The 22233-nt window shown below is 36.4% G+C and overlaps 5 protein-coding genes across 12 annotated transcripts; 2 read left to right on the top strand and 3 right to left on the bottom strand.

Moving 5' to 3' along the window:
- Window positions 1-7: 7 nt before the first annotated feature.
- Window positions 8-7868, bottom strand: LOC105266410 (casein kinase I isoform alpha). 7 transcript variants are annotated; one of them, XR_892156.1, is made up of 6 exons: window positions 7511-7867; window positions 6745-6892; window positions 6473-6582; window positions 4758-5274; window positions 3167-4678; window positions 8-2063 (listed from the first exon to the last, which is right to left on the bottom strand). XR_892156.1 is itself a non-coding variant. In XM_011304550.1 (6 exons), the coding sequence occupies exons 2-6, from the start codon at window positions 6871-6873 to the stop codon at window positions 2053-2055; spliced, it is 1005 nt and encodes a 334-aa protein (XP_011302852.1). In that variant the 5' UTR covers window positions 6874-6892; window positions 7511-7867; the 3' UTR covers window positions 8-2052. The 7 variants fall into 7 exon arrangements, 6 of the variants coding, with proteins under 6 accessions (XP_011302852.1, XP_011302850.1, XP_011302846.1 ...); XM_011304550.1 differs by having other exon boundaries at window positions 4441-4678; XM_011304548.1 differs by having other exon boundaries at window positions 8-4678; window positions 7491-7868.
- Window positions 7869-8307: 439 nt separating this feature from the next.
- Window positions 8308-12336, top strand: mars. The gene is made up of 2 exons (XM_011304543.1): window positions 8308-8652; window positions 9332-12336. Exons 1-2 carry the CDS (start codon window positions 8496-8498, stop codon window positions 12088-12090), a joined length of 2916 nt encoding a protein of 971 aa, XP_011302845.1. The 5' UTR covers window positions 8308-8495; the 3' UTR covers window positions 12091-12336.
- Window positions 12337-12812: 476 nt separating this feature from the next.
- On the top strand, window positions 12813-15585 carry LOC105266406 (aldehyde dehydrogenase, mitochondrial). Its single transcript, XM_011304539.1, has 9 exons — window positions 12813-12957; window positions 13082-13186; window positions 13326-13427; window positions 13512-13677; window positions 13866-14170; window positions 14317-14419; window positions 14562-15069; window positions 15284-15358; window positions 15427-15585. Exons 1-9 carry the CDS (start codon window positions 12922-12924, stop codon window positions 15494-15496), a joined length of 1470 nt encoding a protein of 489 aa, XP_011302841.1. The 5' UTR covers window positions 12813-12921; the 3' UTR covers window positions 15497-15585.
- A 23-nt stretch (window positions 15586-15608) lies between these two features.
- Window positions 15609-18239, bottom strand: LOC105266407 (15-hydroxyprostaglandin dehydrogenase [NAD(+)]-like). Of its 2 annotated transcripts, none has more exons than XM_011304540.1 (8): window positions 18021-18239; window positions 17690-17801; window positions 17094-17220; window positions 16902-17020; window positions 16584-16760; window positions 16358-16509; window positions 16071-16227; window positions 15609-15722 (listed from the first exon to the last, which is right to left on the bottom strand). In XM_011304540.1, the coding sequence occupies exons 1-8, from the start codon at window positions 18212-18214 to the stop codon at window positions 15624-15626; spliced, it is 1137 nt and encodes a 378-aa protein (XP_011302842.1). In that variant the 5' UTR covers window positions 18215-18239; the 3' UTR covers window positions 15609-15623. The 2 variants fall into 2 exon arrangements, with proteins under 2 accessions (XP_011302842.1, XP_011302843.1); XM_011304541.1 differs by having other exon boundaries at window positions 16902-16945.
- Window positions 18240-18329: 90 nt separating this feature from the next.
- On the bottom strand, window positions 18330-21917 carry LOC105266408 (15-hydroxyprostaglandin dehydrogenase [NAD(+)]). Its single transcript, XM_011304542.1, has 7 exons — window positions 21761-21917; window positions 21488-21590; window positions 20773-20896; window positions 20428-20534; window positions 19837-20010; window positions 19513-19670; window positions 18330-19213 (listed from the first exon to the last, which is right to left on the bottom strand). Exons 2-7 carry the CDS (start codon window positions 21578-21580, stop codon window positions 19102-19104), a joined length of 768 nt encoding a protein of 255 aa, XP_011302844.1. The 5' UTR covers window positions 21581-21590; window positions 21761-21917; the 3' UTR covers window positions 18330-19101.
- Between the last annotated feature and the right edge of the window lie 316 nt (window positions 21918-22233).

Below are 22233 nucleotides of genomic sequence, written 5' to 3'. Positions count from 1 at the left end.
AGATGAATTACAGTACAATGTCGAGTCTTTATTAATAGAGACGAAAGAAGGGGGCATTTTGTTGATGTTAGATAGAAGTGGATAAAACACAAAATGTTCTGACGTACTTCCCCCATTTCGCATGAATATTGTTTGTTTCTTTTTAATGAAATAACGCGTAAGTCATTTAATGTCACATTTTCATAATAATATATATAATATATACTCGCAGCATGTGCACGTATTCGTTTATTCACGATTATCTTCGTTTTTTTTTTCATTTATTTTGTTCAATATACACCCACTTTCGTTATTCGCGTACTTCAGTGTTATTATCATTTTTTTCCCATTTTCTTATGTTTTTTAAACTTTTTTTTGCCATTTTTCTTATTCTTTTCAAGTCGGTAGTTTCCTATTGTATGAACTAATTAAACCTCACGCATTCCATTAAAAGCGGATCTTACGCTTTTACAAAATTTCAGACATTTCATTGAAATTCACATCATTCACTCCTGCTCATTTCATTCATATCCTTACTTTCACTATATTTTAACCCATTAGATATTTTATTTTGTTTTTGACCCACTTCATATTCCTATCCTCTTCCATGTTTTATTTTTTCATTGATAAAAACGCATCGGGCGTCCATCGAAGATTTGAAACTTAAAAATAAAACATTACCACTTCTCTCGTTATTCAGTTTTCCATAAAACTAAATGAAAGAAATTATTGAATCTTAAATCTCTAGTACCGTTTTTCTCTATTCAATTTTCATTATTTTTAAATGATAGTAATAATTAATGAGATACAATAACTAGCCGACAAATCGGACAGTTAAAAATAAAACATAACTTGACTTCTGATATATTTTAATGATGTTAATGATCATTGTCACCGTGACAAATACCAGCCACTACTAGAAGTTCTCGTTATTGTCCCGGCCATTTTAATAATATAATAAAAAAAATAATAATTGTTGATTAATTGTGAATAGTAGATGAGGCATTCTCTCTCTTGTTCTCGTCACATTCGTCTCTCTCGTTTTTCTTTAGCAATTTTTCCATTTATCATCTTCATAATTCAAATGAAATTTTGTTTCTCTTCATTTTGTTTTTAAACAAGCATTGATTAAAGGATCCTCCATTAAGCATTATACACAAAATCACACACACATATTCGTATATCACTTGCCGCATTAAACTTTGATGACGCGTTGCGCACACTTCCATTTCAATTGCTTCCTTTCCATGTTTTATTCCATTTTACTTTATTTTAATGTTAAAAGTGTTACTTATTATTTTTGTCTCTTAAACTGCAACTCCAGGATTAATCAACACCTCTATAATGATGACAACACCTCTATTATCAGTATTTATAAATTGATTAATCAAATATTTTTTATCTTACTGTAGTTCACTTAAATAGATACATAACAGAGTGAAGACATTCCCATGAGGTTCCTCATCCCTCGGTGCACGAAATGATAATGGAATATTGGATTAATCAGTAGAAAGAAAATAAAGTAAGTAAAAGAGAGACAGACATATCCTTTTTGTTTTTTTTTAGGAAAAAAAAATAATACTAATCTATAATGATAACAAATTAAACTAAGTACCGAAAAAAGGTTTATACAGATTTATCGGTTGTTTCGTTTTTAATGTTATGTCAAGATGTAGTTATGAAATTTATGAAAAAATGTTTGTTACTTTTTTGGGTATGGTTATTTGTTTTATTACTTTTTCTCTGTCCATTCTCCATCCACTTGAGTGACACACACGTGGATTGAATGAATAATTGCCATTTTTTGTCTTCTTAACTCCATTCTTTTTTCTTCCTTTTGCTTTAGCTAATATGATTTTGGTCGTTATTATTTCCTGGGTTATTTTATGGGGATGACAACTATTGTTCTTCTCAAGAGTCTCTAGTCGCTCTTTCTCTCGCACTCGTGTCACACCTGTTCTCGCACGGTTGTCGATTTGTTAATTATGGGCTACGTATTCAATATTTATTGGATACTGATACCACTGCGATTGCATTCGGGATTTGGTGGCTATCACACGGAGTTAGAGTGTTTTAAAACGCTCCTGTAACAGATTCCAAGACACGTCCAAATCACAATAGGCTCAATGACAAATTAATTATATTTTCTTTTCAATTATCAAATTTCAAGAAAATTCAAAATCAATTCATTAATTAATACGTGAATTCAATCTAGTACCTGAAATTCTCAGCAGAATCGCTTTACGAATTTCTGTTTATTAAATTAATTGTGTTATTCAAATAACTCATTTATCAAGATTTAGGTACCACGTACTTTGGTTTGGCTTCAAATACTAGAGTTGCAAATCAAGAGAAGCATTAATTAAAGCCTACAATCAGTGTATTTTGTCTTATTGTTAATAGTTCAATCAACAAAAAACTAATTGGAATTTTGTGTGACATTTTATCAGATCTTCTAAATCAGGATATGATTGAGAAAATTGTATACAATAATTACATTTTAAATCAAAGCATCCTAGATTTAATTTACAATTTCTGAATAATAAAATTGAGAGTAAAACGAATTGAATTGAATTTCAAATAAATTTATAATTCAAAATAATAGACGACTCTTTCATCCAGACTTCCAGGTATTTACGTATCCAATATTCTCCATCCTCCCATTCCATAATTTTTATGTACGTTAAACAATTCACAACAATTCCAATGACGTAATGAGGAAAATGGAGGTAAATTCTTGGGAATACCTTGAGAACCTGAAGAGGTAGTGAGTTAATAATCCTTCCACTGAAGGATCTCCATCAGAATCCCGATGAGACAAGCTCACCACCTCCTCATGTACTCAAGTCCCCCCCAAGCATTACTCTTCTCCACCTCACTCAACAGAACAACCTCAATTATTAATTCATGCTCAAATATTTCCATGCTCAAATAATCGAATCCCAAAATAATTGAACCGACAGTGCCCCAAACAAGCACCACGATCACTCATTCCTCAAGAAGAAAGACAGAAAAAGGAATTCAGTAAATCTGCAAAAAAAAAATCAAAAAAATTTGCACAATTCCATCATCTCAAATGATTTCAAAAAATTTCAAACGATTTCATCTTTCTCTCCATCGAGATAATCTTGATTAAACGACGAAGAATTTATAATAAACTAATTAATTTATGGTAATTCTGACTCGCCTGATACGGACGGAGGATCTGCGCAAGGACGGAAATCTGGACGAGGACGCAGGAACACCCTGAAGTCACTGTCCACTTGATAATTTTTGTTCAATGAAGTAAGAAATTTGACAATGAGATAAAAAAAAAACTGATCGATCAGTGAACGGAGATGATGAATCATTTTTGTAGTGGCTGTTCTTTGGCAGGTGAACAATGAAATCATTTCAAGAATATCCAGCTCTTTTTCTTTATTTCAAAAATTTCTAATCTTCTTATTGTTTCAATGCAAGAGGAGATAGGGACTCTAGCCTCGCTTGGAAGATTCATTGACGGCTTGTCGCGATAATTTTCTGACGCCATCACCAACTGCTGACGTTAATGCAACTTTCATTAAAACTTTTGCCGACATTTGAGTCTTCTCTTTAGTTCTTCCTTTCCAGGAGTTTAATTACGAATTGCTAGTTTATAAATTATATCAATTTTTATACTAGTGAGTGTTAACTCTTATTACGAGCATCAAATCTGTTTTGAAGGGGTGCAAAGAGGTGTTCACGTTTCACTTCGACGTGAGTAGAAATATCTCGAAGAAAAGAGATGTTAGTCTCATCTTTCTAGTGGATTTTTCGATTATTTGAAGAATAATAGAGTGATGAAGTATATTCTTATCCTCGTGGAGAATAAAAATAAATGTCTATGGTTTTCCATTAATTTTGCACATTTGAAATTTCTCGCTGAAAACATTCCACAGCGAAATACAATATATTCTCCATCATCTTTTACCTCGAGAAAAATTTACAAACACGAAGAAGAGGCGATTATCATCTCATCTCTTTACTCTCCCTTCATTACAAAAATGTACGACTTGGACTTGAAACAGAATTCACCACAATTTCTTCCTCATTTTCTTTCGGCGTGTGCAAGGGGCTTTGTTTGGACCACACGAGCAGAAAGAAAATATGAAAAACTCCCCAGAAGAACAAGAGAAAGGGAACCAAAAAAAAAAAGAACAAAGTCTTGAGAAGGTAAACACAAGAATAAAAGAAACAATTGGTGGTCCAAGAAAGCCTGAGACATTCTCGCACTTGCATTATCCTTCGTTTAAATTCAGCGATAATAAAAATAAGATTGAAATTGAGATGGAGAGAGAACGAGAAAACGAAAAAAAAAATGAACTAAAAAAAAATAATAGGAGATAGTAGAGAGGAACGAGAGCCAAAGAAATTTTTAGATTAAATCTATCGCTTCCAAAGCCCTGACTGTTTGGTTGGCGGATGCATTCTGTTCCCGCTGACCTTGTCCTTGTCCACCCTGTGCCAATCCTGCACCAGCGATAGTTGTTGGTGTTGGTCCTGAGAGAGAGAGTCCCGCTTTCTGCTTAAGCATCGTCCAGTCGAATGTGTAATCGTACTGATGATTGAGAGTACGAAACAGGATACGGAAGAGCTGGCGTAGGTACATGTAATCAGGGGACTCATCGAAGCGAAGTCCTTTTGTGTAATTTATGTACATGGCGAATTCTGCTGGGAATCCCTGCAATAATTATTTTTCCATATTTATTCATTCGTTCACCTTTCGATAATTAAAAAAATGATATGAAGAAAGAAATTACTTTGCACAAAGCTTCAACTGGCGTCGACATCTTCTTCTCACTGATTTTCTCGTACTTCTGCTTCTTCGTAGCAGCCTTGAGCCCTTGCCAGGGTAATGAGCCACGATTGAAATACATTAGCACGTAACCCAGTGACTCCATATCATCTCGACGACTCTGTTCAATTGAGAGGTGAGCATTTATCGATGCATACCTCGCTGTACCAGTGAGATTCTTGTCCTCTCGGTATGCTATGTGACATCTGGTGCGACTGTCACGATACTTCTTCGCAAGACCAAAGTCGATGATAAATAGTTTGTTGCAATGGCGTCCAATGCCCATCAGGAAATTATCTGGCTTAATATCCCTGTGTATGAAGTGCTTGCAGTGTACAAATTCAATTCTCCCTATCATCTGATCAGCGAGCATTAGCACGGTCTTAATGGTGAATCTTCGGGAACAAAATGTGAATAAGTCTTCCAGCGAAGGACCTAGTAAGTCCATCACGAGTATATTCCAGTCTCTCTCCTGCCCATACCTGAGTCAAGAAAATATCATTAATTATTAAAATATATAAAAAAATATCAACTATCTTGACTTCTCATAAACAGATTGCCATCTAAACGTGAGGTTTTCAGAAAATATTCATTTAATCGCAATAACAATGAGGAGTTTATCAATTTTATCTAAAAACGTAAGCAGGACGCGTGACGCGAGCAGGAACAATCGACGAAACTTCGTTTCTTTTTTTGTGTCTCATTCCAACCAATAGAGAATCGTCAAAATATTTAATCAATTGTTTCTGGCACAGACAATGAATGCCAATCAATAATACTCAATAATCAAATGTGTGAATGAAATTCGCAATTGTTCTTCTTGTATCTGAAAAACGAATACGAGTCTCGTGGGACGTTTAATTTATCCCGATCCTTGCATCATCTGTTGCAAATACTGATGGGAAGAATTAGTTCAGTTACAAGTTACTGAAAAAACCTTTGAATTTTTAAATAATATTTGTCGAATTTCAGATATATCGATCAGGAGGAAAATGTCAAGAGGCATTTTTCGTTGAAAATGTTATCTCTTCCTGAAAAATCTCCTAGTCATTTCCCACTTTCCCTTTTTCTCCAGATTAACGCATGATCAATAGAAGCAAATGAAGATTCGTGTTCAAGACAGAAGATTTGCGCAATTGTGGGATTATTCTGATAATAAGTGATTTTTGAGTAACTCATAGAGAAACATTCGCTGGAACCTGTATCAATTTAAAAATAGTTTTTCATTATTTTCTTTAATTATTAATTTCGAAGGTTTTTATAATAAAATTAAAATAATAAAGATATCATTCATAATCCTTCATAATGATTCATGTTAAAATAAAAGTCATAATAAAAAAATCCATTATTATAGGCTTTTTTTAATAAATTATTCACCTACGTAATTATTCAATAAAAAAATGATTGATTATTTATAATAATTAAATGGGAGTAATTTCGAAATGACGTTCATCGCTAATTTAGACTGAAATCGACACAAATTCACCTGTAAAGAATGAATAAAAATTCAAATGACCCCCATTACCAGAAATTGATTACCTTATCAGTAGTTTGGAGAGAAAATGTGAAAACCCTGACATTTTCTCGTGAGCCCCCGCTTTCATGATGATTGAACAATTAATAACTCACCTGAAACCCTCGATAATGTCCCCACCCCAATAATTAGAAATAAATAATTACCAGCGAATGTGTGGAATTCCAACGCCCCCATGTAATATTTTGTACAATTTGGACTCGTAGAGCAGTTGTGGATGACGTGCTCGTATGTTCTCGAGTTTGACAGCAACTTCCTGCCATTGGGACAAAGAAAACAAATAAAATTCACCAATAAATCGATAAATATCCCAAAAATAATGAGAATAAGGTCGAGATATCGAGTCCCAACGTACGCCATGAGGAGAAAATAAAAATCACAATAGCTACACCGATACGATGCCAAATATATATCTCACCTCGCCATTGGAAATGTTGATGCCAAGATAAATTTCGCCGAATGATCCCGATCCAATTTTCCTCATGAGCCTATACTTTCCACCGACGATGAATTCGGTTTTACCGAGTACACTACTCATCAACGCCATTTCACTTTGTATTTAGTCACTATATAGTCACAGGTTGAGAAAATAAATAATTTTAATAAAAACCTCAAAATTTATTCACCTCCGCCAGCAGAAAAATACCATTAAATTCCACAAGCACAACCACCCGACTTAACAAATATTGCGAGAACAACTTTTTCTTTTTCCTTTTCAATGAGAAAATTTCAACGTCAACGTAACCAAGGTGTCTCAATTATAACCAACGTCAAATATCTCAAATGATTTAACCCAGCGTACAATATCAAACGATTTAGCTCAATAACTTCAATCAAAATAAAGAAACAAAAAAGTGACTAAAATAAAAGAGTCTCAATGTCGAGACATACCATATACCGTTGCAAGATGGTTTAATTGTGCGAACCGAGAGCCCCAGGCCCTCAATATCACGTTAGAAAACACTTGTGCAGTTATCAATTCCCACAGCTCTTGCCTCGAATTGACTTCAAAAGAAATATAAAAATCCAAAAAAATATGAAAAAATTATTCACAACTAGCGAAAAAATATGGGAATATCCAATTTCTCTCTCTCAATCACCCGTACCTTCTGCTGACGGCAACTCACACACACTCCATGTAGTTTTAAAAAGGAAAAGACGAACAAAAAAAAAAGTTGAAAAACCTCTTCGTGTCGACTGGAGCTTTGTTGAAATCCTGTGTGCCTCACCAGAAATAAAATGAATCCCTCCGCTCACTGATTAACCGTGAATAGTTACTCGTAAACGAAATAAATTAAAAATAAAAAAAAATAAAGTCCGTCGATGGGTGTTGGTGAAAAACAATGATTTCTGGATAAATGGGAAAATGGCTGGCGAAAGTCACTAGTGGCACGAGAGACCCCACCAACGCACCGACATTTTCATTCCCCTTTGGGACGAGTACTCGTCGAGTGATGTATATATATATATGTATATATAACTGTACGACGATGAGGTACAACTGCTCTGAGCTGGCAATGGCGACCGATGAAAAGAGAGAAGTGTTCTTTTCAAAAGAACGAACAGGGGGAAGCGAGGGGTGATAAGAAAGATGGCGGAGTTTTAGGAAATGGCCGACAAAAAGCGGAGGGAGAGGAGAGATGTTTGGAGCGTTTCGAGATACGTGAATATGGAGATGGTTAGTGCTCGTGATGACGAAATTTCTGCGCAATCTTCGCTTGTCAAGTTGTCATGCTGTCACCACTAATTGACAGGGATGTAATGGAAAGGGATGCTCATACTGAGAAAAAAAATACACTCGTCTCCAAGGCATTTTTGTTAAACTATCTCTCTTATGAAATTAAAAATACACATGAAATTAAAATTTAAAGTAACGGATGACTTTTTGAGCTGCGCAGACTGATGCGCACAGGCAGTATAGCCGTTTGCGCATGCGTCGACGACAGGGCGGGGGAACAACCTGAAGTTTGTCAAGAGAAAAACAACTCGGAGATTGAAAAGTCGCCGAGTCCGTTGCCATTTCAAAATAATTTGTTCGTTTGTGAGGAGTCTACGCTCCGCCATTTTTTATCAACGCATTTGTCATCGCTGGTTTAGGAGATATCGCGAATCAACGCGTAGAGGAAAAGTTTGATTTTTTAATTTTTAAGTTTTTGACATAAAAGGACAATGGATCGCCGAGACCAATGGAAATCGAAACCGAGAAATTTCCAAAGCAAGGAAGCCAGATATATGCGGATGGATGAGCATCAATCTCAGCGCCAAAACAGGAGGGAACAGCAGCTCAATCGTCTGAGACAGATTTCACCAGTTAGCAGCATCGAAGGTTTGTTAATATTTAATGTAAATGTACTTATATCTCCAGAGACTCCAAGACAATTGAAAAATGGCGGAAATTTCGTAAACTTTCGGGTACCCCCTTACACTAGTGCATACGATTTCCGTATGCGTCGTTGGACATGTAACGGAAAATAAAATTCAAAATTGCCCTAAAATTTTTATTTATGATGAATAGATGTAGCAAAAATTAGCGTTTTTTTAAAATGTTTCTTGGGAAATTATCGATGCGATTAATGTAAAAAAATATAAGGTTTTAGCGGTTTCTCTTTCATTATTTAATAGCTCACGAAATTCCCTGGTGGTGCGATAATTTTCATGCATTTCCTCTGCAGTTTTGTGATTGTCCTTGAAACTTTAGAAAAAACACAAAAAAAATTTTCCACCACCTTGAAATTTCGTGAGTAATTAAATGATGACGAAACGCAAAAACACATTTTTTAACGTCAGTCCCATAGTAAGTTTGCCAGAAAAATGTAGAAATTTTGTTAATTATTATATTATTAATAAATTTGGGTATATATGTATGTAGAGCACCCTTAATAGTTATTTACATGCGCAAATCTTGATTGTATGTCACCATCGAGACATGATACTAGACATCCACTTTTCCAGGGATTTAGAGAAATTGAAATTTATAATATAATTTTGAAATTAATGGATTTCAGAAGAGATCGAGGACACTCCAGAATATCGAGCGATTCGTCTGGAGAAATGGAAGGTGCAGAAGGATTTGAAAAAGAAGCTCGAGGCGAAGAAGAAACGTCCGGCTTTTGTGATCGGTATTCCCCATCACAATTTTTTTTCACCAGCGTCCAAAGGTTCTGTACCACATCAACATAAAAAGCCGAGAGGTTCCACCCCACCGAAAAGAGTGACAGCTGTAACTGCTCGTCGAATGGCTGCTAGACAAGCAGCAGCAGCAGCAACGGCAACAGGAGCGTCCAACTCATCCACAATTATCTCCCAGCCCAGTACCAGTACAGGGAAAACATCAGCCTCCAAGTCGCCACTCCAGCCTCGACTCACCAGGAGTCGAAAGAAAGCGCTGCTGCAAGCCGAAAAAAAATCGGAGAACAGAGTTGAGAAAGAGACACTCAAGAAGATTTCGCTCGCACCAGAGAATTACGAATTTAAAGGGCCGAAATTCTCACGCCCCATGCCCCTTTTCGGCGAAGTTATAATTCCTGATGTCGTCGCTACCTTGGACTTCAAAGTGGCTGACTATTCGATAACGACGAAAATCCAGATATCTCCATTAAAACCAACCCAAGAGATGACTGAAAAGACGCCCCCGAAGCGTGACAAGTCTCCACCGGCGGAGAAAATTCCACAGACGACGTCACTCGAGAAGGTATCCGAAGAAGAGCCTGAGGCTGTGGTGAAACAAATCTCAAGTCAATCCTGTAACTCCAGTATCGAGAGTGTGATCCTCCGGATGTCCTCACAATTTGAGGCCTCGATACCCCCCCAAGAGGTGAACATCCTAGAGGAACAAAAGAGCATAGACATTGAGTTATCCTCCGAGGAGGTGATGCCAGCCCAATTCTCGCCCTTTATTGTCTCAAGCCGAGGCAAAAGCAATGCAAGAAAGGAACAAAAGCAACGGCTCAGTCTTCACAAGTCCTCTCCTAAAGATGACGTTCCCACAAAAGACACGGTAATCCAGAGTTTGAATATCTCCGTAGCAGAGGAGAAAAATACATCTCAATATTATAAACACCTGGTGAACTCGGAGGAGGCGAGGTTGAACGAGCTGTGCTCCACGTGGCAGCCCCTCCAGGAGGACTCCATAACTCCAGAGGACGGGATCTACATGATTAACCAGGCGATTGGTCAAACAAAATTACTGATAAGGAAAAAATTCGAGAGATTCAAGTGTTTAGTGAACAGCTGCGAGACTGGCATGGGTGAGCAGCTGGTACGTTGTGCAGATCTCCAGGGTTTCTGGGAGATGATGCAGATGGAGATCAGAGACTGTGACTCTCGATTCACTAAGCTGGCGGAAATTAGGGGAAATGGTTGGAAAGAGGAGGAGGAAGTGGAGATGAAAGTACAGAAGAAGAGGCCAGTTGTGAAGAAGAAGAAGATCGAGGGGAGGAGTAACATGAGGTCGTTTATAGAGGCCCAGAGGAAAAAGAGGATGGCAAAGGAGAATGTTAGAGTGGAGAATATCCCGGAAGTGAAGGAGTCTATTGATGTGAAATCCTCCCTGAGTCCAAGGAAGAGTCTACCCAGGCCAGTGTCTCCTCATAGCAGGGCCAAGCTCACACCACGTGGAGAAAGACTGAGTCTTTTGAAGCAGGTGCAATTGACTGAGAGTGCAAAAAGGCTGACTCAGAATTCCTTCGCCATGATCAAGGTCACTCAGAAATGCAAAACCCCTGAGATCCAGCACGATCAATCCATCTCGTACATCAACTCTGGGCAAACACCTGGTAAAGGAATCCTGAAGAAGACTGAGAATCTGCCAAGAACTGACGGAAAGCAGGACAGGCAAACGTGCAAGGTGAACTTCAATGACGTTGTGGACATGCCAGATCAGATACCTCTGGAGGAGGGACAGGTATTTGCGAATAAAAAATTGGTGTTTGATGATGATGACATTGTAGATGACTCCAAGCACACTGTTGAGAATGACGTTGAATCCTCTGGATATGAACCAGGGGTACCTGAGGGTGGCACTGAGGACCATATGCCTCCACCAGCGTACATTAAAGAAACCAAAAAAATACCTGGCATCAGGGTCCCAACGATTGAATTGACTGAAGCAACTCCCATACTACAGCCCACGGACACATCCAAGGAAATTACACCTCCTATTAACAGAGTCCCAACGATTGAAATGATTGAAGCAACTCCCCTATCACAGCCCAAGGAAACGTCTGAGGAAACGACACCCTCCCCTGGAAAAACTACTCCGACATCCACTTCTGATTTTGCGCCAGAATCATTAGAAACATCTGGAATTCAGCAGATCATTGAGGATCCAGAGAGAAAGAGTGAAACAAGTCCAGGATCTTTGGCAATTAGGCAATTGCGAAATCGAACAATCCTGATTGATAATCTCCCGGTTAGAAAGCGTAGAACTTCCAGGCTCAATGCCAGTATGCACTCCAGCTTTGGGGAGGAGGGGAATATGTCTAATGATTTTGGAAATAAGGAGAACTCTTCTGGAGTGCAGAACGTGAAGTTGCCGAGCCCACGAACCCCGAAGGTCCGGATTAACTTAGATAAGTCGAGTGTGAGAAGATCTGCTCGCAAGAGTGTCAAACATTTACCTGATGATGATTGTATCACTTGTAAACCTGTGCCACTTACTCCGAGGAGATTAAAGGATCGAATAAGTTTCTTTGGAAATCGTGATGTTGTCGCAGATGCATTGCCTAATGGAGACTTGATGGCCTTTGATTCACCAAGAAGTTGACTCCTATCATTTGTAAATTCTCATTTTATCATTTTCTTTTTTTAATATTCAAGTTCTATGCGCATTGGAAACTCCAATATGAGATTGAGGAGCAAATATAAGATTAAGAAACCTTACGTTTTTTTAACTATCTTACTAGTTTAAAAAATCGAATTTTACTGAAAGACTGGGTGTAAATACGATCTATAAGAGCAATTATATGTACGTATGTAAAAAAATTTCTATTATATTAAATAAAAATTTGAATAGTGCTCTTTGACATGTCTGATCTTTTCTTCAATTTCCCAGGAATCCAAAATTCTCATTTTTTTCAGACATTTTTCAGTCTACCTGTGGATAAACTAGTTTGAAAAATGGAATGGAATTCTATTGAATTTAAATTTTGCCCTCCCCTGCACTGATTGATAAAACATCTCATTAATTTAAATAACAAATAATCACTTAGTCCTCGGAATAAATAATGTTGAAGAGTCAATATTTTGTTTCTCCAGTATTCGATTATCTATCGCAGGGTCAACAAATCAATCGGAAAAGGCAATTTCCCACAGGCTATCAATCTCTCATTTTTCGGAATATGCAGTTCGTGCCGTGTGTTTCATCATATAATAAATAAAAATATAGCCGTCTATTTACACGTCTGGCGTTTATCGTCTACTCCGAGAGATAGGGATGCGATTTAATCCCCTCTTTCGTATCAGCAAGAGACGTATAAATGGGCTGATGGACATGTAACCAGTGGTTCATTGTGATTCATTGACTGGAGCAATTGCCCTTGGAGCCGAAGAAAATCAACTATTCATCACCGAAAGTTATTGAAATTTTTTATAAACAATGGCTAATCCCAATCCTGTTATTAAATACACCCAGGTGAGGGGAAATATTTAAATCTTTGACATCATAATTTTTTAATTTTACGCAAGGTTAAATTTTTTCCCCATTATCAGTCTTTCATTTTTCACTTCTTCAATTTATCGCTTGTTAACATTTATAGCTCTTTATCAACAATCAATTCATCGATGCTGAGAGCAAAAAGAAATTCTCGACAATCAATCCATCGACTGGAAAAATTATCATTGATATTGCTGAGGGGGATAAAGTGAGTACAAAAAAATTGATAACAATTATTCCTCTCGGAATTTACCGGAGATATTTTCAATCCCGAGATTTCTTATAAAAAATCAATAATATGAGACTTATTCTTCTTCTTATTATTATTATTTCTTAATTTCGTCTAGGCAGATGTAAATAAAGCTGTGGCAGCAGCAAAAGCTGCATTCACTAGAGGAGCACCCTGGAGAGTGTTGAATGCATCAGGTCGTGGACTCCTCATCAATAAGGTGAATAATTACTTAATTACTGCCGATGTGTCATTTTTCAAATTTTATTTTCCCACTTTATAAGTAAAATTTACAAAATATTAGCTTGCTGATCTCATGGAGAGGGATGCTGAGCACCTCGCGAATCTTGAAGCCCTAGATAATGGAAAAACTTATGTCAGTGCTCTAGGAGACATTGAAGCTAGTGTCGGTTGCCTGCGCTATCATGCTGGATGGTGTGATAAAATCCATGGCAACACGATTCCCACTGGTAAATTATTTCTCATTCAGATTCAATCCTCCAATTATAATTTAATTCCACGATTATCATGAAACAAAAGTTATAATTGTTAATATTCTGATTCACCGTATGAGCACCAACAAGCTTTCAGGAACAAGAGCTCTCGGGTATTTTTTGGAAGTCGTAAAATTAAGATTGAAATATGATAATTATTTCAGACGATGGCAACTTGGCGATTACCAGAAAGGAACCCATTGGGGTTGTGGGCCAGATAATCTCCTGGAATTATCCAATACTAATGCTCGTGTGGAAATGGGGACCAGCTCTCGCCACTGGCTGCACAATTGTTCTTAAACCTGCAGAGCAGACTCCCTTGACAGCCTTGTACATGGCAGCACTCGCCAAAGAAGCTGGATTTCCCCCAGGAGTTGTCAATGTCATCCCAGGATACGGACCCACTGCTGGGGCTGCCATAAGCGATCATCCAGACATTCGCAAAATCGCATTCACTGGATCCACTGAAGTAATGACACAATAATTTTATTTTATAAGGAGTGTTCGTTCACAATGCAATTATTCAAACAGAATTGATTTTTCTCTCAAGCTAATTTTTATGGATAATCAATAATTGCGATTTTCTTATCTTTGAGAACTTATGTTCATTTTTAGATTGGTCATTTAATCATGGGAGCAGCAGCCAAATCCAACTTGAAACGTGTCACTTTAGAGTTGAGCGGAAAAAGTCCTGTTGTTGTATTCGATGATGCGAATGGTAAATACCAGAAGATCACATTTTTACAAGGATTTTACATATTTTTGGATGGTTATCACAGAAATAAAAGATCTAATCATTGAGAAAATATAATTTTAATTAGTCTCATCGTGGCTTTAGCATAACTCATAATAAATTTCAGTGAAAGAAGCAGCTGCAATAGCCCACCAGGCGGTTTTCGGAAATCAGGGTCAGAGCTGCTGTTCTGGTTCTCGTACGTTCGTTCAAGCAAAGATCTACGACGAATTCGTGAAGCTATCGAAAGAGCTGGCCCTCAACCGCAAAGTCGGTGATCCCTTCGACAAGACAGTGGTTCAGGGACCGCAGGTTGATCAAGAAATGTTCGATAAGATCATTGGATTAATAAAATCTGGGAAAGATGAGGGAGCAATTGTCGAGGCTGGTGGTGAACGCCAAGGAACTGTTGGCTTCTTCATTAAACCTACTGTCTTCTCGAATGTCAAGGATCAGATGAGAATCGCCAAGGAGGAGATTTTCGGACCTGTCCAGTCTATTTTTAAATTCAATACTATTGAGGAAATTATTGAAAGGGCTAATAACACGACTTATGGGTTAGCTGCTGGTGTCATTACCAATGATATCAATAAGGCACTCCAATTCTGTGAGTCTATTGAGGCAGGAAGCGTCTGGTAAGAGATATTTTCCTATTATTATTTCTATTTTATTAAACTGTATTGGAATTATCTTCAAATTTTATGGAAATTTCTGCAGAAAAAAATTCGAACAGAACAAGTTGTTTCGAAAATCTTGAAGCGTCAGAAATATTTTAAATGATTTTAACGAAATTTAGGGGTAAATTTCGGGCAGATTATAATTATTGTAACAATTTTTAATTGGTGTCAGGGTCAACTGCTACGATGCTATTACTCCCCAGACTCCGTTTGGAGGGTATAAAAAGTCTGGAATTGGTCGTGAGCTGTGAGTATTAAATATTTTTTATTTAACGACCTCTAAATGTATTTATTAATTCTTGCAAACGTTTCCAGTGGTGAGGATGGTCTTGACGCATATTTAGAGACTAAGACAATCTCAATTAAGATGCCACGTCTGAAGTGAAGATTGTAGTACAATCTGTTTCCGAATTTTTATACGATTTGACATTATTTTTTTATCGCTTGAATAAAATACAGCATCCATTACAAGTATCACTTTATTGAAAAATCCATTGTTGACTTTATCATCTTTATTTGTTAGTTTTGCCGGGGCAATCGGTTCTAGTATCCGGCGAACACTTGCTGTTTTTCGCAGATGCACAAAATGATTCGAAAGCAGGGGGACATCGCTGGGAAACAAAAATTATAGAGTTAAAAAATTATTACTGAAGTACTGAGGAAAACGTATGAGTAAAAATCATGGAGATATCTAGCATTTTTATAATTTTTTGTATGATTTGAGATATTGGATGGAAAGAGTTAATAGATTCTTCAATAGAAATTCTCCAGTTCTTTCTAAAATTTTTTAATAATTTTGATAAATCCTTACATCCGCCATTTCATTCTGCTCTTGAGAATTAACAATTTTCTCAAGCGATTTTGCAGACATTTCCATTATTTTTCGACGGGAAATTTATGAAGGGAGATTTTCTTGTCATTATTTTAGTTCTAAAGCGACAATTATTTCAAATGCTTACAACTCTATCGTAAATCCTGCCGTCAACTTTCTCTCCTTTTTTCGGAAAATGGATGAGCCTCGGTAATTGCAAGGGTGAAGCGGATTCGATCAGCCATACACTTCCGTTCATCGCTTTTGCCATGAGGTGGACAATGGCCCGACCAATCTTTGATTCCCTGAACGAAAATTGAATAATAAGACGAAGAAACTCTTAAGGATTATTGATTGAAATTGATTTTTATCAGTCAATCAATCAATTTTCTATTGAACGTTTTCGTTTTTCATCGTCAAATCATTCTCCCGTACAAGGCAGATGCACCCGAGGTGTACATCCGTTTTCCTTTTTCTCGTTTTGTCTCAGGAGGTGGAAAATCTGGTAAACCGATTTCTTCAAAAGGTCTGGATGCTTCCAGAAGGGTGATTATCCGCACGCCAGTTTTCTCAAATGGAAACATTTCCTATAGAAACAATTTCCATTCTCAATATTGCCTGATATACAAATCTGTAAATGTTTATCTAGAGATTTTTTTACGGCTAAATCCTGTGTAGTTTCCACGACAGGTTCCTTCGAGGTGTAAACAGGTATTGGCTCCTCTGGCCATCCCATGAAACCGATAATTCTGGTTGTGTTTATGATAATTCCACCTGCACCGCCATTATGTTTTCCCATGAATTTCATACCCGCTTCGATCACTCTTCTAGTGTTACTCTGAAATTTTTCATCAACTAACGAGACAGATTCTTAAAAAAACCTAACGCACTCCCTAGACAATTTTATAGAAAAAAATCTTATAGATTACAAATAAAATGGATAAATATAAATAAAGTTATTGAGTGTAAGACCTCTTACCCAATTAGCATCATCTCCATTATGTCCAGCGCAAGATGGCGAAACTGCCGAATTTTCATCGAAATTGTTAAACAAAATGTGAATATGTTTTTGTCTGCACAGTACAGATTCGAAGACAGCTATTGATGGAGAACAATATTTTCTTCTTATTTAACACCTAAAAGTTCAAATTTTTTACAACACTATCAATACCTTCGAATTTGCAGACAGTGTTCAAAGCACACATTGCGAATTGCGCGCGATCTTTTCCATGTGTGTCACACAGCTGTTGAGCTGCCCTTGTCCCGACTGAAGGATTATCCCCGGCCATAATGACATTCTGGAGAATAAAAAATATATTCAACATCTCTCCCTCGTTCTGATGCGTTGAACGCAAAAATACTGTTAAAATACGAGATAAAATGTTGTTAGGAGTTTTCTCCGTTGAAAGAGAATAGAAATGGCCGGAAAATAGCTTAAAAAAATTGTTCACTTCATAAGAATCGCGCCTTAAAATTTGAGAGCGATTCGACAAAAATAAAGAACTTTAATGATTGCTTGAAAATTCGAGGTGGAGGCGCCGCCATCTTAGAAATCCCCTGGAGCAGAGAGGGTGAACAAGATGGCTGCATTTTGTATTTTCAAACATTCATCAAATTTATTCAATTTGTATTTCGTTCTTTATTTAATTTATCTTCTTGAGATCATTCACAACTCGGCTCATTCTGTTTTTCATGAAATTAACCGTTTCAAAATTATGATGGGAAATTTTCTTGAGTAGTTTTTTGTAGGCCTGCCAATTTTTTTACCTTAGCCCCATGATGAAGAAGAGAATGCGCTGCCGAGAGTCCTAAACTCTTCCCTGCATCCACAATTATCGCGACCTTGCATTTTGGATCGAGGAAAGACTCTTCTGGTTTGCTAATAGAAATTAATTACGCTAGTACAATTAATTAAAAATTCTTGTAATAATTTTGTTACGGTAATAAAAGTGAAAATCTGCAATGCCTAAAACGATAACTAAACAGTTCAATTACCAGAATGAATTGAGTCTATAGGAATTTATTTAGCAAGTAGAAAAATGCTGTTCTACAAAAAATTAAACGGAAAATTTCGCGGTTAATTTTTGAAATATTTTACCACTCTCCTGGTTTTAGAATTTTTATCTTTTCTTCCTCGGGCTCCTTAGACCACGGCCAAATTCCCTTCTTCCTCTTCTTCCCATCTGGCTTGTGTTCATTAAGAGCAGTTGCAAATTCAGCTCGATGTGCTAATTGCGGAAGGGAACGATCGAACTGAAGAATAATCGGACGTAAAAAGCATCGTAAGCTCATTCTGAAATTTCTGTTACAAGAATTTTGTAAATTTCCGGTGATTCTAAAGGGTTATGTGAAATCAGAGATACTGGCACTCGATTTATAAAAAAAAGAATGCTGTATTTATTAATAATAAAAGACTAGGTAATCTTTATTCGAACAAGCTAGCAACTCATACAGACGATCAATGCGAACAAAATTCATATCAACAATTTTTATACTATCTTAGGGTCCCGATTACAACTATATGATTGATTAATGATTATGTAGATCACCCGTTCCATATGAAATATGGGTTGATTTTTTAATATAATAAAGCTGTGGTGAGACGAAGAATGAATGATACCTGGGCGGAGTCGTAGATGAATGTATGAAAAAATTCAATAGAGAAATGAGAAAAATTCTTCTTTCCAAATATTCACCTTTTTAATGAATTATGTTAACTTCGAGAATGTTATTTCGCCACTGGAATCATCTCTATGAGAATCGTAATTTCCCTTTTCTCTGAATTTCGTATTTTCATCTTTTTAATCACTCAGAGTGCTGTTAATTAATTAAATTGTCGACGAGTTAGAATTCTTTAAAGAGAATATTTAGAGTTCCAACAGGAATTTACAAGAATTTTTACAGAGACCCTAGGTTTTTTCTATTAATTTTTTTCATACGTGGACTTATTTGCGAAATACCCCGGAACATGGGGAATTTATCTCGATGACAGGCTAATGATTCAGCACTAGTCAGCGATTTAATCTAGCCAGATACGGTATAAAAACTCCATTAATTTGGTACGGCATAAAATTTCATTCAGCAGGTAAAAAGCGATAAATGTCACTTGGACGTGTTTACCAATCAATTGTTAATTAAGTAGAGTTGAAGATATTAATTTAGTTTCTCTGTCATTTATCTCATTTTGGAAAAATGACTTCTCGGGCTGATTGACTGTTTTCTACTAGCCATACGCTGCCACTTCTTCCGACATTTAGAACATGAATCAGTGCTTTTCCCACGTGGTCAGCTCTGAAATTAAATAAATAAATTGATCAATTGAAATTTCTCCCTCAAAGATGAGAAAAAGTCAAGTTTTTCTTTTTTTACATATCATTGTTCTATAGAAAAATACCAGAGGTTGAAAATTATGAAAAATCGTCTTGAAAATTAAAAATTCTTAATATCAATGAATATATAATAAATAAACAATTGATATGTCGTGAATCAGCAGTGATGAAATCACAAATTCGAGATCAATTACAAAGAATCATCGCAAAAAAGTAGAAAAAATCCAAAAGCATAAACAATGGAGTATTTTTATAACTAACTTTTGTGGAACACTGGAAGCGGTATCCCGACGCCATGCATCCTCATAACGAGGGAACAGTAATTGTTTGCCAACATCGCGGATTAAATTACTGTCAGTAGTGGCACTCGGGCATAACGCCATGACACTGACACCTGTCAAGTCCACGTGGTATTTGTCCTGTGAAATTAAAACTGATGTTATCTGTCATGAATTTGGTGATAGTATAATAGTCACTTTGTCGAGAAGATTTCATTTTCATTAATATTTTTAACTGACATGTACACAAATTGAAACATATTTCAACTTGAATATTAATTACTGGTAATTCATTCATGACACTTACCCCGAAGGCCCTTGTGAGACTAACGATGGCAGCTTTTGTGGCAGAATAAATTGGCACGCTGATGTACGGATTTAAACTTACATTACTCCCAGTATTTACGACAACTCCACCTCTCCCACCTTTATCAATCCCCAGGTATCGTTGGGCGAGTAGAGTACCCCTGATAACACCATTCTGTAATTTACAATTACATCTCGATTATTTATATTCTCCCCTAATTAACAACATCCGAGTACTTGAACAATTTTTATAATAAGTCAAGTAATACATTTTTTATTATGAAATTTACCATCAAATTATCTCTTCAATAAAAAATATGTATTGAAAAAATCAATAAATTGTAGTATAAAAAAATGTTTGAACATCCACTTATTCGTCGTTCACTGTTTTGTTGACCTCAATTAATAATTACAATGGTATTCGGATATTTTCACATAGAATTCCTCACATGGAAACATTTACTGACTTCTGATTTTTAGTTTTAGCTATCAAGTTTTTGTTTTATTGTGTGTAATTCATTGGAAAATACGGGAGTTTCGATTTTAAAATGGAAGAATATCTATGTGAACATGTAATTTGATGAGGACTCACAAGATTGATGTCGACCTCCAGCTCCCAGAATCTATCATTCATTATGCCGGCGTTGTTGATAACGATATCAATACGACCGAACGTTGAAATAGTCGTCCTGAAAGACTCTATTGCAATAAAAAATTGTTATTAAATAACAACATTAACACGGAGAACTGAATTGACTTATTTGAACTTAAAATTATTACGAGTTTATTCAAAAATCAAATGGACCAAGTGCGAAGGCGATTTAAAAATAGTAATTACAATAATTAAAACTATTCATATAAATATAGATATTTTATATAAATACTTCGTCCATTGAAGAAAAGGACAAATCAATATTCGCGGTCAATAACATTTTACCTTCGAATTGCGGATAATCCGTGACGTCACACTGGCAGAAAATAACTTTATCTTTTCCATGTTTTGTCATCAAACTGTTCGCCAATTTCTCACCCTCTTCGGCATTTATATCACATATCGAAACCTGCGATTACAAAAACATTTAGAATTCCACAAAGTGGTCCGAAAATAACTGAAAATAAAATAAAATTAATGTGTTCTCTTTGTGAAGAAGAAACTTGGCAACAATAAATCCTAGACACTGAGAGGAAAATATCAAAAATATAAACAAGTTCCATCCGAATATTTCATTCGATTTTTACCCCTTAATAGATACATACAAAATAAAACAATTTGTAAAAATAATGTTCACAAATTCTTGCGAATTACTATGCTAAATAAATTAATTGAACAAAAGTAATTTTTTATCGGTGTATTTTGATTTTTCGATTGACGTAAAAAAATATAAAAAATTTTACATTTTTTATTATTCAATAACTCCCCAAATTTCAAGATAATACAACGATCTCCCTACGTTTTTTATAAATTTTTAAAAACCATTCTAAAAGTAGAAAAAAGTATAAAAACACCAAATTCCAAAACGCTCTATTTTTGCACGTCACTCTCGCCATTAATTTCCGAAAAAAAATATAACTATAACTAAAAAACATGAACACCCTTGAATTATGAATCTCCTCTCAACGCAATTGACCTTGAGACAGGAAAATTGAATTACCGTAGCTCCATGATTCAAAAGTTCCTCGACATATGTCCTACCGATGCCAGAAGCAGCTCCAGTGACGAGAGCGACTCGTCCCTTGATCTCCATGACAGCTGCCCTAAAATAATTTCCAAAAAAAATCTAACAATAAAATTCACCCCAGCGATATGTTATCGTCATGACGCGCCCGAACGGCAGCTGATAAATAATTTGACGCGTTATCCCCAGGTTGTTGGGGTCACCGAGTTAAATGCACACGTGGTGATGAAAAAAAATCATGATACTTACCTGAGATGTTGATGAATGATGAATTTAGGTGACTGGTGAGCGATGGGGATGTAAAATGGTTGCGAGGTGTGGCTGATATCACCGGCGATGCCGGCGGTTTTGCTATCACCTGGGGTTAAATGGTCTGAGGGTGATGCAAGTACTGAGTTTGCGTGGAAAATTGTGGTGGGATGGAGGCATTGATATCGCAGAAGTGGGGGAGTATATCTCGGCTTTTTCTCCTCGACATTTAGCCGTCCAACATTTCCAGACTATTCACGAGGTGACGGCTATCGATTGCCACAACGACACACCATAGGCCCACGCTGGGGCACCGGGCTTTATAAATTTAAAAAACAAAAACAAATTTACTTGCAACATGGACATCAGTTTCGAATAACGCTATAAAACTCTGTATAAAATGTGGATTGTTGTCACAACTTCATTTGCTGATGAATAATGCTACGTTCAGATGATGGATTAAATCAGTTTTC

This window comes from Fopius arisanus, unplaced genomic scaffold, assembly GCF_000806365.1.
Source record: "Fopius arisanus strain USDA-PBARC FA_bdor unplaced genomic scaffold, ASM80636v1 scaffold00038, whole genome shotgun sequence".
Lineage (NCBI taxonomy): Eukaryota > Metazoa > Arthropoda > Insecta > Hymenoptera > Braconidae > Fopius > Fopius arisanus.
This window is presented reverse-complemented; position numbering and strand designations above follow the sequence as displayed.